The 13,354-nt window shown below is 40.8% G+C and overlaps 1 protein-coding gene across 1 annotated transcript in view; it reads right to left on the reverse strand.

Annotated features, from left to right (window-relative positions):
• Positions 1 to 13,354, reverse strand: part of CFAP70 (cilia and flagella associated protein 70) — a 78,144-nt gene that overhangs the window by 45,474 nt on the left and 19,316 nt on the right. The window contains exons 9-13 of the mRNA XM_043985473.1: positions 12,418 to 12,517; positions 8,071 to 8,205; positions 2,680 to 2,829; positions 2,072 to 2,149; positions 826 to 917 (exon numbers count right to left, since the gene is read on the reverse strand). Of these exons, the coding sequence (XP_043841408.1) occupies positions 826 to 917; positions 2,072 to 2,149; positions 2,680 to 2,829; positions 8,071 to 8,205; positions 12,418 to 12,517 (555 nt within the window). The remainder of the gene's footprint in view (positions 1 to 825; positions 918 to 2,071; positions 2,150 to 2,679; positions 2,830 to 8,070; positions 8,206 to 12,417; positions 12,518 to 13,354) is intronic.

Genomic DNA, 13,354 nt, shown 5'->3' on the forward strand with positions numbered 1-13,354 from the left:
ATCACCTCATGCCTGACTATTGCAATAACCTGCTAGTTGGTCTGCCTTTCACAAGTCTCCTTCCATTCCACTTCCGCCTCCACTCAGCTATGCTGTTCAATCAATCTTCCTAAGGCTCAGATCTGATCAAGCCAACCCCTCCCCATCTCAGTAAATTCCAGTGATTCCATATCGCTTCCAGGATCAAATAAAAAATCTTCTGCTTGGCATTCAAAGCCTTATGCTCCCCTCTCCCCACTTTTCCAGTTTTCTTACCCTTGTCCCTGTTACCCCTCCCCCCATGGACTGTGGGATCCAATGACACTGGCCTCTTTGGGGTTCCGCACATGAAATATCCCATCTCCCAAGTGGGCAATAATCACTGGATGTCTGCCATCCCTGGAATGCCCCCTCCTCTCCACCTCTGGCTTCCTTCACATCCCCATTAACATCCCAATCTCCCTTAATTCTAGTGTTGATTATCTCCAATTTGTCCTGAATGTAATCTGTCTGTATGTGGCTGTTTGCTTGTTGTCTTCTCCATTAGACTGCAAGCTTCCTGAGTGTAGGGACTTTGCATCTTCAGAGCTTAGCGCAGTCCCCAGTACACAGTATGTGCTTAATACATGTTTACTGATTGATATACCTACATGGAGATCACCTGATAAATTAAGCATTTTTTTATTACATAGGAAAGAGACGGAAGCACAGTCAAGAGGAGAATTTGACATTCGCAGCCCCCATTTCACTGCTTAGCATGTAAGATTCAGAGGCCCTGGTGTCAAACTACTTTCTTGTACATGATGCTATTTTCACAACACAGATACGGCCAATCATTTTACATACCGGGATGCAAGCTCTTCTGGCAGTCGTTTTGGTACTAAGGCTTTCTCCAGTTCAATCTCCAAAAGGAGGTATGTTCCTGCTTCCAAGTATTGCTGTGAAGACATTTTTTCTTTTCTCTAAATCATTCTATTAAAATACTTTTTTTGACAGTAGTGGAGGGCTTAAGTACAAGTTTCAGTATTTCTTAGGTTAACAAGTATAATAGGCACCTGCTGTGTGCTCGGGATGGGATAGAGCTGGAGAGAAACAAAAGAGGGAGGTAGAATGAATGATCCTCAGCCTCTCTGTCATAGAATTATAGGTGTGGATCTCAAAGGGGCCCCAAAGATCAGCTTGGTCAGTCCCCCGTACTCACAGAAAAATGAAGCTTAGAGAGGGCCCATTTGCCTCATGTCACATGGGTAAAGCCACTGGCTCTGTCCCCACCAGGGGCCATGACTCCAGACCTAGGGCTCCCTCCACTTACCACCATACCTCTTTTCTTCCTGTCTGAATCCTGCCCGAGCTATAAAGTCCAAATTAAGACCTTCTGTCTTCATCAAACTCCCAAAACACTCTAGCCCAAAGGGAGCTATTTTTTTCTCTGAAATCACAACACTTATTATCACTGCCATTCATCTGGCAATCAATATCATTTGCCTGGGAATAGCATTTATTATTCCTCATCTCTTTTATTAGCCTGTGAAATTGCTGAGGGCAAAAACCATGTCATGCATTTTTCTGTATCTCCCACAGCCCTCTGAATACAGTAGACATCCTACACATAGGTTCTAATTTGATTTCATTTTTAAACTTTCTGTTTTGTTGAGGAGACACGAGACATACGTGAAACATTTTTCTAAGAAAAATAGTTTCTTCCATATTATATTAACTATTTAAAAAAACTTGATTATATTATGCAAAGTACAAAATATATTTCAGTTGAAAATAAAACTAAAATGTAAGAAATTAGTAGAAAGCCATTTCTAAAGAAAATTCTGTTAAGGCTTCATGATTCCTTCTCAGAAATTGATTGCTACACAAGAATGGCTTACATTTAAAGGTTGCGCCTTGAGGCCTGGCTTTGAAAAAATTTCCCACCTAGCACCCTGCCCTCAAAATGTCCTCTTTCCTTTTGTGGGCCCCTCTGGACTCTTGGGGCTGTGTGGGTAGCCATTTCTTTATAGGTTTTTTTATGCAAACTGCAGAAGGCAAGGCCACATGTGAGCACTTCCAAGGCACAGGACACATGTCCTTGTCACATTACCTGTCCTTCTGGATTCTGGTACAAAGGAGTTTCACTTTCCAGGGGGTTGTCTGAGCTCTGGGATTTTATACTAGATGACTGTAAAAAAAAAAGAAAGAAAGTGCACAAAACTCAACAGACACAGTTCCACGTGTTCCCGGATTAGCAAAGAGGACAATACAGAGAGTTCTATAAACTATGACTTCCTCCTTGCTCTTCTTGCTGTTGTGGTGGTCGTTTTGTCTTGGCTCTAGCTAGACCTGTGATTTCATAAGTGTGGAGGAATCCCAGTGGGGAAAATTCCCTCCACGGATGCACATATAGATCAGCAGCAACCAGTCTGTAATTTACGCTGTTAGAGTCACTGGAGCCTTCGAGATCTGATGGCACCCCCCATTGTCTGCACAGCTAGACTGCATCTGTGTCAGAGGCCAGAGTGGAACCCAGGCCCTCCTGACTCCAAGGCCAGCCTCCTCTCCACGACCTCACAGGGGATCCTCTCAGGTCAAGAGTGCATATTAAATACTTGCAACTCTGCACATAAGGAATAAATTAAGAAGACACCCTAGCCTCAAATACCACCTTCAGACACGTGGCCTTCCATGTAGCAAATATTCTAAGCTTCACACCTTCCTTACAGTGTCTTTCTCTTTGGGCGGTTTTTCCTCCTTCACGGTCTTGGTGAGAATCGGTTTAGCCAGTGGGGAATTGACCCCTGGAAGGTTTCCCATTTTGTTCTGGTGTCCAACATCTCGGAAAAGACTGAACAGGCACTTTGTCTGAAAAAGAGAATCATCACATCAGAGGGAAAATGAAACAAACCAAAGGCAATACTTCTGACAGGGTTAAAGCCTCTAGTTAATTACAATATCAGGGAATCAAAAAGCTAGATATGACCTTGCTTCTTAAACACTTTCCCTATTTCCATAAGCATCTCAGTTAGTCTTGAGCAATAGCTACCTTACTCTTTTAATGTGTTTTAAAATGGTTTGGAGTTTTTTTATATAGTAATCATATCCTTATATTTCCTTCTCCTATAACCCTCCATTGTAACATAAAGAAAAAACAGCTGAGCAAAACCAATACAGATTATATATCTGGCTTTGTCTGCCACAGTTCAACACTTACAGACATTTACATTTATTCAGAGATGGGTTGCCTTTTGCCTTGTTTTTATTTACATTATCAGATTGATTGTCCATGTCTTCCTGCTTCACAGAACCACAGGATACGAGATTAAAGTTGGAAAGAACTTCAGAGGCCCCTCATTTTTCAGATGAGGAACCTGCTTCCCGGGAATATTAAGCATGTGTCCAAGGTCCAAGTACAGCAGAGCAACAGAGATTTGGACTTAGTTCTTCAGACTCCAGATGCAGCTATCTCGGGTCTCCAGAAAACGTACTACAGGTTCAAGGCACCCTTTGGGTTAGTATCCACTGGAAACCATAACTCAGGCTGCATTTACTTTTACCAACCAGCCCAAGGTCACATGAGATAAAAGGAATTTAATCAAACAGGATAGCAAAGAAAGTGATAAGGGAAGATCTCCCCAAGCACAGACAGAGAGGGTACTCTCCACCACAGGTCACAAACAAAGGAAGTTAGGGTTAAACAACAACAGCAAAAAGTCAAGATGGGAAAACTGAGGCACATTCCTACCTTTATTATGCCTTCTGATATCACTGAAGGCTGGTCCTCTTTTGTCTCTTCCTTCTAGCCATCTCTCTAAATACACATCTATATATGTATATATCATAAACACATATACATACACACACATATATATACATATACATGCATACATACATATATATATACACACACACTTCTATAGCATCTTCTATATGCCAGGCACTGGGCAAGGTACTGGGGAGCCCAAACACAAAAAGGCCACAGCCCCTGCCCTGCCCTCAAGAAGCTTCCCTTCTATTAAAGCATCACAACATGCACATGCTTAGGGAGGCTTCACAGAGGTTGTAGCCCCTAGCCTGAGCCTTAAAGAAGGAGGTGGTCTGGGGGGCAGCTAGGTGGCGCAGTGGATAAAGCACCGGCCCTGGATTCAGGAGTACCTGAGTTCAAATCCGGCCTCAGACACTTAACACTTACTAGCTGTATGACCTTGGGCAAGTCACTTAACCCCAATTACTTCACTTTAAAAAAAAAAAAAAAAGAAGGAGGAGGTCCTAGAAGGGTCCTTAGGAATAATTTAGTCTGATCCCTTTCATTTTACAGGCCTAGAGAGTGGAAGGGATTCACTCAGGGTCACATAAATTGTAAATAGCTGAATCAGGATCTGAACTCAGGTCCCCTGATTCAAAACCCAATGTGATGTTCCTGGGCTATGTAATACAATTGCATCCTTGTGCTAGAATCAGGAGGGAACATCTTAGTGTGGAAAAGGGAGGCAAAGGGGGCAGCTAGGTGGCACAGTGAATAAAGCACCAGCCCTGGATTCAGGAGGACCTGAGTTCAAATCCAGCTTCGGATACTTGACACCTAATAGCTGTGTGACCCTGGGCAAGTCACTTAATATTTATTGCCCCATAAAAAACAAACTAAACAAATTGGACATTTAGGGGGGCAGCTAGGTGGCACAGTGGATAAAGCATCAGACCTGGATTCAGGAGGGCCTGAGTTCAAATCCAGTCTCAGACACCTGACACTTAATAGCTGTGTGACCCTGGGCAAATCACTTAACCCTCATTGCCCCGCAAAAAAAAAAAAAAAGAGGCAAAGAGAAAGCATTTAATGAGCAGTTGAGATCTCACAGACCCTCAGCCTCAAAGCCTTTCAAAACAGGAACCAGGCAAAGTAATGGGATAAGAGATTCCAAGCTTCCACTAGGAAGGTTGTGGGGTTTTTTTTTTGTTTTTTGTTTTGCAGGGCAATGGGGGTTAAGTGACTTGCCCAGGGTCACACAGCTAGTAAGTCTGTGTCTGTCAAGTGTCTGAGGCCGGATTTGAACTCAGGTCCTCCTGAATTCAGAGCCGGTGCTTTATCCACTGCGCCACCTAGCTGCCCCTGGAAGGTTGTGTTTTTAAAAATTGTTTTTTAAATTTTATTTTATTTTTAAAGTCAAGTGTTAGAATGCAAGTATATATCTATTCATATGCTGAGCTGGAATTATGTTAAATGTTGTAAAAATGTTATGCTCCAAATTTATTTGAGTTTGATATGTCTTGGTTTTTGCCATAAATTTATACACTGTAGATTAAAACATTCTCAAATACTTTCTCTTTTTAAAATAATTTTGTTAATATCTTTTGCTTTGATACAAGTCTTGGCTTTTGCCATAAATTTACATACTGTAGATTAAAACGTTCTCACTTTCTTTTTTTAAAATAATTTTAAAATATCTTTTGTTTTGATGTCTTGGTTTTTGCCATACATTTATACAATGTAGATCAAAATGTTCTTAAACACTTTCTCTTTTTAAAATAATTTTGATCAGGACTTAGCTATTGTATATAAAAAGGTATGGTGCATATCTTTTTGATACTGTGTCATGTTTGCAAATATAATCCTTTATCTTGAAAAAAAAAAAAGGAGAAAGATTTGGAGAGAGTCAGGGATGAGGGCATCCCTGGCATGAAGGATGGCTTGTCCACACACATGAGGTATAAAGTGGACTGTAGCATTCCGGGAACATTGAGGTTCATAGGATAATAGATTTATGGCCAGCAGGAGCCTCAAAGTTCATCTTTTTATAGATGAGGGAATTTAATTGGAAGTCCAGTTTGGTTGGAACACAGTATACATGAAGGGTAGGAATGTGAAATAAGGCTGGGAAGGTAGATTGGAGCCAGATTGTGGAGGGAGGGCCTTGAATGTCAGGCTAAGAAGTTTGCATTTTATTATAAAAACAAGAAGGGGCAGCTAGGTGGCACAATGGATAAAACACCAGTCCTGGATTCAGGAGGACCTGAGTTCAAATCCAGCCTCAGACACTTGACACTTACTAGCTGTGTGAACCTGGGCAAGTCACTTAACCCTCATTGCCCCCCCCCAAATAAACAAAAGGGAATGACTAGAGGTGTAACATAGTTATTTTGGTAAAAAGATTATTTTAAATGCTACATGAACAGTGGATTAAACAGAAGGAAGGAAATAAACACTCATTATGAGCTAGTGCTAAGTGCTTTACACATATAATCTCATTTCATCTTCACAATAACCCTAAAATATGGATGCTTTTATTATCCACACTTTGGAGTTGAAGATACTGAGGCAGAGAGAGGATAAGTGACTTGCCCAGAGTCACAAAGCAAGTAAAAGTCTGAGGCCAGATTTGAATTCATGTCTTCCTGACTCCAGGCGCGGTGCTCCATCTACCATGACACCTAGCTACATCATAATGAAAGCAGAGGGAAGAAGTGAAAGGTGATGAGGTAGTGATAGTGGAAGTGGAAGGAATCTATGTGAGAAATATGGAATAAAATCAACAGGGGCAGCTAAGTGGTGCAGTGGATAGAGCACTGGCCCTGAAATCAGGAGGACCTGAGTTCAAATCTGGCCTCAGACACTTAACACTTACTAGCTGTGTGACCCTGGGCAAGTCACTTAACCCCAATTGCCTCACACACACATACACACAAAGATCAACAGACCAAGGTTCACTCAGCTAACCAATCCAGCACTACCCAAATAAAGATATTTTAGATATAAGATGAACTGGGTTTATAAATAGATTGATATCTTCTTACTAGACCTTCTTCCTATCTCTCCAGCTTGAAAATTACTTATCTCTATGTTGTATAGTGTTTCCCCTCAATAGAATGACAGCTCCTTGAGGACAGGGACTAGTTTGGCTTTTTTGATTGCATTCTGTAGGGACTAAATGTTAATTGGGGAATGTTAGCTAGGTGGCTCACCATAATATTGGGGCAAGGAAGGAGACAGACCAACAGCCTCCCTCAAAAACAGAACAGGGTTTATTAACAAGAACGAACTTAAAAACACAAGCAAGATCAGTAGAATTAAGGGAAAGGAAAAAAAAATGGGGGAAGGGAAATGATACAACCTGAATAATACCACCGCCCAGGGATCAGCTGAGTCCTGTCGCTTTCCAACTTCAAGCTAGAATGGCGAAATTCCTCCCTTCCCCTTCTCAGCAGACCCCAGGCTGACCACACACAGCTCTAAGCCACTTGGCTGGCAGCCCTGACTGACAATCACATGACTGCCCTCACTGGGCTTCCAGTCATTATAATTTTGCCAGGCCCAAAGTGGGTGGAGCACCGTACTGTTGCAAGTGCACGTGCCAGGGTTTTAAAAATTCTAGCCAAAAGATGGGGGTCATAAAAACCTTAAATAACAATTAATTCTTTACATTTCCCAGGATCTTGCAGGGCACCTAGCACATATTAACCACTTAATAAATAAATGCTTACTAAACTGCACTGCCTCAAATAATTTTTCATGATAAAGTAATCTTAATATATGACTCTATTAATTATTTTTATTAATTATTAATTACTTCGATGTTTATATTTATTATTTTTCATGTGTGATAATCTCAACTTCAATCTATTAGTGTGTTCATCACTGCAGATCACAAATCATCCATGCCTTCTCATCTTATACAATTCTTATTTGTATCTTTCTGCAGATTCTTTTTTTTTTTTTGGTGGGGCAATGAGAGATAAGTGACTTGCCCAGGGTCACAAAGCTAGTAAGTGTCAAGTGTCTGAGGTCATATTTGAACTCAGGTCCTCCTGAATCCAGGGCCAATGCTTTATCCACTGTGCCATGTAGCTGACCCCCATCTGCAGAGTCTTAACAGAGAATCTTATTCAGTACACCTAACATCTTCCTCTGATTCTTTAATGATGATGTCACTGCATAATAATATCCCAAGAGTACTACTTCCAAAAGTCCTTTACTAAAATATGCATTCTTGTACACAATGTGAGAATTTTGATATAAGGATAATTCATATTTCTTTAGCATTTTAAGGCTTACAATGCACTTTCCTCACAAATGATAACACAGAAGATAAATATCATATGGTTATTTCTTACCTTCTCATATACTGTGCCGTCTAAGTAGGGATACACCCGGAAAGCTCCCCGAATTCTCTTTACACCAGGGTACAACAAAGGGACCATGTTGACATATGCCACGCCATGAAAGAAAACTTGTCCATCATCATCACTCTGAAGGAATACATCCAGAGAAACTATGAATCAAAAGAATCAATATCATCTAATATCTTGCTTCAGAAGCTATCTAGGGCATAGAGGAATTTGCCTTTTTGTAACTTCCCCCACTCATTGCTTATAGTTCTTCTATCTGTCATGTGCACAGGCCTTCCAATACTTGATGGCCATTTTCAAGTATTTAAGGAGATATATGGGAGAAGGATAAGACTTTTTTCTGATTGACCCCAAAGGGCAGAGCCAATAACCACAGGTAGAAGCTGCAAAAGTATAAATTTTGTCTAAATGTTGGGAAAAAAGAATTCCTAACACTTCTAGTCACCCCAAAGCGGAAGCTGCTGCCCCAGCAGCTGGTAGGTTACCTCCTCCCCAACCTCCCAAGGTATAAAGGGAGCCTGGCCAATGGAGCTCTACCCTCAGGACTTGTGGGGCCTGCTCTCCCTGGTGACTGTCAGTCCCCATGGAAGGGCTGGGGAGCCTGCTTTGGGAAAGGTGTGATGAGGACTAATGGCAGGGCCCTGTCCCCAGATCTGGAGCATATGCTGACTCTGTAACTGATTCCAGTCTGCTAACCCACAAGGTGAGGAGACTATGGATTGGCTGTTGAGCTGGAACTGGGGCAATCAATCAGATAAAATGAGTCTCTGACTCTTTTGACTTTTGGCCGTGTTCAAAAGAGACAGCAAGGACTGCTGTAAGGCATTAATGGGAAAAGAGGACATAAGGCTTTATCTCTTCCCCCATCTGGAAGCTAGGATCCATTCTGTGATCTGTAGGAGGCCAAACATGAGTAAGGCAGCAGCCAAGGCCCTGAAGTACCCAGTTTGACCTAGCTCAGAAGCAGCAGAGGCACAGGCATCCATTTGTTGGCCTGCTATAGTTGGAAGTGGACTTGGTGGGAGTGAATTCTATGTATAAACTGCTTTAAATTTAAGCCCACAATCCCTAAGGAGTGGAGTGATATAGGGAGAATGTGCCCCCGGATGCTGAAGGGGAAATGCCTTGTTACTTCAATTCTGGCTATACCTTTGCAGTAAATATCTCTTTGCTGTTGTTGTTGTATTTTTTTGTTTGTTTGCTTGTTTTGTGGGGCAGTGAGGGTTAAGTGACTTGCCCAGGGTCACACAGCTAGTGTCAAGTGTCTGAGGCCGGATTTGAACTCAGGTCCTCCTGAATCCAGTGTTGTTATTGTTTTTTGTTTTAACATTTTTATTTAAAGTTTTGAGTTTCAGGGGCAGCTAGGTGGCGCAGTGGATAAAGCACTGGCCCTGGATTCAGGAGAACCTGAGTTCAAATCCGGCCTCAGACACTTGACACTTACTAGCTGTGTGACCCTGGGCAAGTCACTTAACCCTCATTGTCCCACAAAAACAAACAAACAAAGAAAATTTAAAGTTTTGAATTTCAAATTCTATTCCTCCCTTCCCTCCCCCCTCCTTGAGGAAATAAACAATCAGATATAGGTTATACATGTATAATTATGTAAAACATTTCCATGTTTGTCATTTTGTATAAAAAGACTCACATAAAAGAAAAAAATGAAAGAAAGAAAGTGAAAATCAGTATGTTTCTGTCTGTGTTCAATCAATATCAGTTTCAGAGGCAGATAGTATGTTTCATCATTAGTCTTTTAGCATTGTCTTGGATCACTGTATTGCTGAGAATAGCTAAATCATTCACAGTTCTTCATTGAACAGTATTGCTGGGGCAGCTAGGTGGCACAGTTGATAGAGCACTGGCCCTGGATTCAGGAGTACCTGAGTTGAAATCCGGCCTCAGACACTTAACACTTACTAGCTGTGTGACCCTGGGCAAGTCACTTAACCCCAATTGCCTCACTAAAAAACAAAACAGAACAGTATTGCTAAGTAAATATCCCTTTGTGAAAGCTAATTAATGTTAATTGCTTAAATTGACCTGGTGCTCTAAACCAAAAGGAGAATGCCCTAGAAAAGTGGGACTGGAGCTGAGAGGATTAAAGAAAGGCATCCCTATCTACCTCCTGGTGATGCTATTTGGCTGTGAATCACACAATTCTCCAGAGAATCAAAAATGCTGGTGACCTAAAGGGCTACCAAGAAAGAAGTGGTGGATGCTAACAGACTGCAGCATTTTGCCTATGATGACTGACAAGCTGCAGTGAGAAAACATGTATTACTGGAAAAGACGGTGGGCTATCCATTCATTCATCAAGAGCCAGAGAAAACAGTCTGATTAGGCTGGTGATGACACCAGCCACAAGCTGGACCAAAGGGTGTACAGAGTGTCAGAAGGCTTCAAAGTTGCCAGCGAGAGGAGATGTGTACTCACATCAATAAGAGCAGAGATAGGGCAGCTAGGTGGTGCAGTGGATAGAGCACCGGCCCTGGAGTCAGGAGTACCTGAGTTCAAATACGGCCTCAGACACTTAACACTTACTAGCTGTGTGACCCTGGGCAAGTCACTTAACCCCAACTGCCTCACTAAAAATAAAAAAATAAAAATAAAAAAAAAGAGCAGAGAGCCTGTTATACTGAAGAAGAGATTTCTTTTTCTATAAACAATATGCATTAGATAAGACTAACTCACGTTAGCCTTCCTTCAGTTTCTAAGGCATTTAAGGGCATTGCTGCCACAAGTATATTACACTTGGGAAACTATGATGTGCTTTTATTTCTTTTTGGTTTTTGTTTTTTTGTTTTGTTTTGCAGGCAATGGGGGTTAAGTGACTTGCCCAGGGTCACACAGCTAGTAAGTGTCAAGTGTCTGAGGCCGGATTTGAACTCAGGTACTCCTGACTCCAGGGCCGGTGCTTTAACCACTGTACTATCTAGCTGCCCCGCTTTTATTTCTTTTTAAAAGGGCTTTTCCTTATGAAAAAATACATGAATTTTCCATCTGATTTTATACTATTTTAATAGAGAAAAACAAATAAGCAATTTCTAAGGAAGGGGACAAAAAGGGTTACATTTTTAGAATTTGAAATAAGGAAGATTAGGTACAAGCATATGGGAAACATTATCCTGAGACACTTCTTTGTGTATAAGCAAAAGGTATTCTGCTTATTGTCCTGATCAATACAGAGAATGAATGGATAGGTGATGGGAGATGAGGAGCATGAGAGGTGACAAGAAATATACAGAAGAGAGGAGGCTATTGAATGTCATTCAGAAGAACACAGGAAAAATGTATTTGGATGAGACACAGTGGAAAAGACTATCAAACAAGCTTTTCTAATGAGAGGGGCAGCTTCTTGTAGAAGCCTGAAAACCTGAGGACACCTGCTGGTTCACATTCGTGTCCTATCGCTTTCTAGCTGTGTGACCCTGAGCAAGTCATTGAAGGTGTCTGGGTCCCAGCATCCTCAGCTCTCAAGTGAGGCGCTTAGACAAGATGATTTCTAAAGGACCTCCCAGTTCTAAATGCCATAACTCCTAATGAGAGGAAAGAGAATAAAACGTGCTAATATCTCTAGGCTTTCACGAAAGCCTCAGGAAAAACTGAACCGTCTCACTCAGAAGTTCTATTAATTTCCTCTTAGGTACCTTAAGTACACTGGATTTTACTATACTGAATACAGTGTTGACGTTTGGAAGAGAAAGCTATGAAGGAATAAGCCTTCCAGTACTCAAATGCATTAGTAAAACTCCTGCTTCTTTCTTAATCTGTCTTTGCTGTCAAAGCTTAACATGCCTTAATAAACAGAAAATGAGTTTCTAATTCTCACGTGACTTGGGATGATCAAGGAAATGGGTGGGCATCTGTCATATGAAAACAGATTTTTTAAATTAGGATTTTCCACTCTTGAAAGATAAACTGTTGAGAAGGGATATAACTGAGGTCTATGAAACATAAACATTATGCATTAGGTGCATGAAGACTTATTTATCAAATCCTGGAACACCAGAACTAGGGAAAGCTCACTGGCATTCGAAAGAAGTAAATTTAAGAAAATAAACAGAAGTACTACTTTATGTAGTAAAAGCAGACTTATGAAGTATGTTCCTCTAATAAGAGTGTAGACAAAAATATTAATAGGCTCAAAAAGGTAGTAAGACATATTTATGGATAATAAAGGGAAAATAGCAAGTTCTTATTCTTTTGAAGCTGACAGCAGAAGGGACACCCATGTCTCCTCTCAAAGTGTCCTTTGGTATCAGAATTAGAGATAGAATAAAGAAAATTCTATGACAATATGTCTTATGTAAGCGTATTAACTTGAACACGTACCTTATCGACTTTTGCAGATTTCCCTTTGGACACAGGAGCTATAGGAACTCTTGTTATCTCCACTGGCCAGAAACGGCAATCGGCAATTCGTTTCTGAAAACTATAAGTAAAAAACCAGACATACGTAAACCAGTTTTCGTAAAATTGAGGTCAAAGGGAAAACCTTTTAGTAATTTAATTTCTCTCTCTAAGTTCTCTTGCTCAGTTGGCTCACTAAATTTGTATTCACACTGGCAGATGAGGCCAGGGGTGGAGTGGGTAGAAAGAAGTTCTTGGAAGAAAGCTATCATGACAACCAACTCAGGACTCTAGGGGTAACCCTGGGGGGTGGCTATTCTCCTATACTATAGCTCCCGGGTCCCCACCAGTATATTTCCCATTTAACAAATCAACCATTTGACTCCATTAACTTAATCAAAATATTTACTAAGCAGAAGGCAAAGCAAGAATAATTATAATATAATAGTCTACCCATAAACCTGAGGTGTGCTCTCCCATCATTGTGTACGGTGTCCATGGCACAGAATGGGCATAAACCTAAAATACCACTGTAATGAGGCAAATATCTAGAGAATTCATACTCCCAATGTCACAATTCACAATCTAGAGGTCCTACATCAAAGAAAAAGCAGAAACTGCAAGCATCCAGAAATAAGTAGTTCAAATACCAAGGAAACACAAGTCAAGATTACACAAGACCTGACAGCTTTTATTATAGAGAAGAGGATATTTTGGAATACAATATTCTAAAAGACAAAAAATATAGATTTACAGCCAAGATTAATTTACCAAGCAAAGCTGATTATAATTCTACAGAGTAAAAAATTGACCTTTAATGGAATAGAGGACTTTTAAGAATTTCTGATGAAAAAGCTACAGCCAAGTAAGAACTTTGAAATACAACCACAATTGTCAAGGGAAATCTAGAAGGGTAAAT

The sequence above is a fragment of the Dromiciops gliroides genome, chromosome 2 (assembly GCF_019393635.1).
Source record: "Dromiciops gliroides isolate mDroGli1 chromosome 2, mDroGli1.pri, whole genome shotgun sequence".
NCBI classification, from domain to species: Eukaryota; Metazoa; Chordata; class Mammalia; order Microbiotheria; family Microbiotheriidae; genus Dromiciops; species Dromiciops gliroides.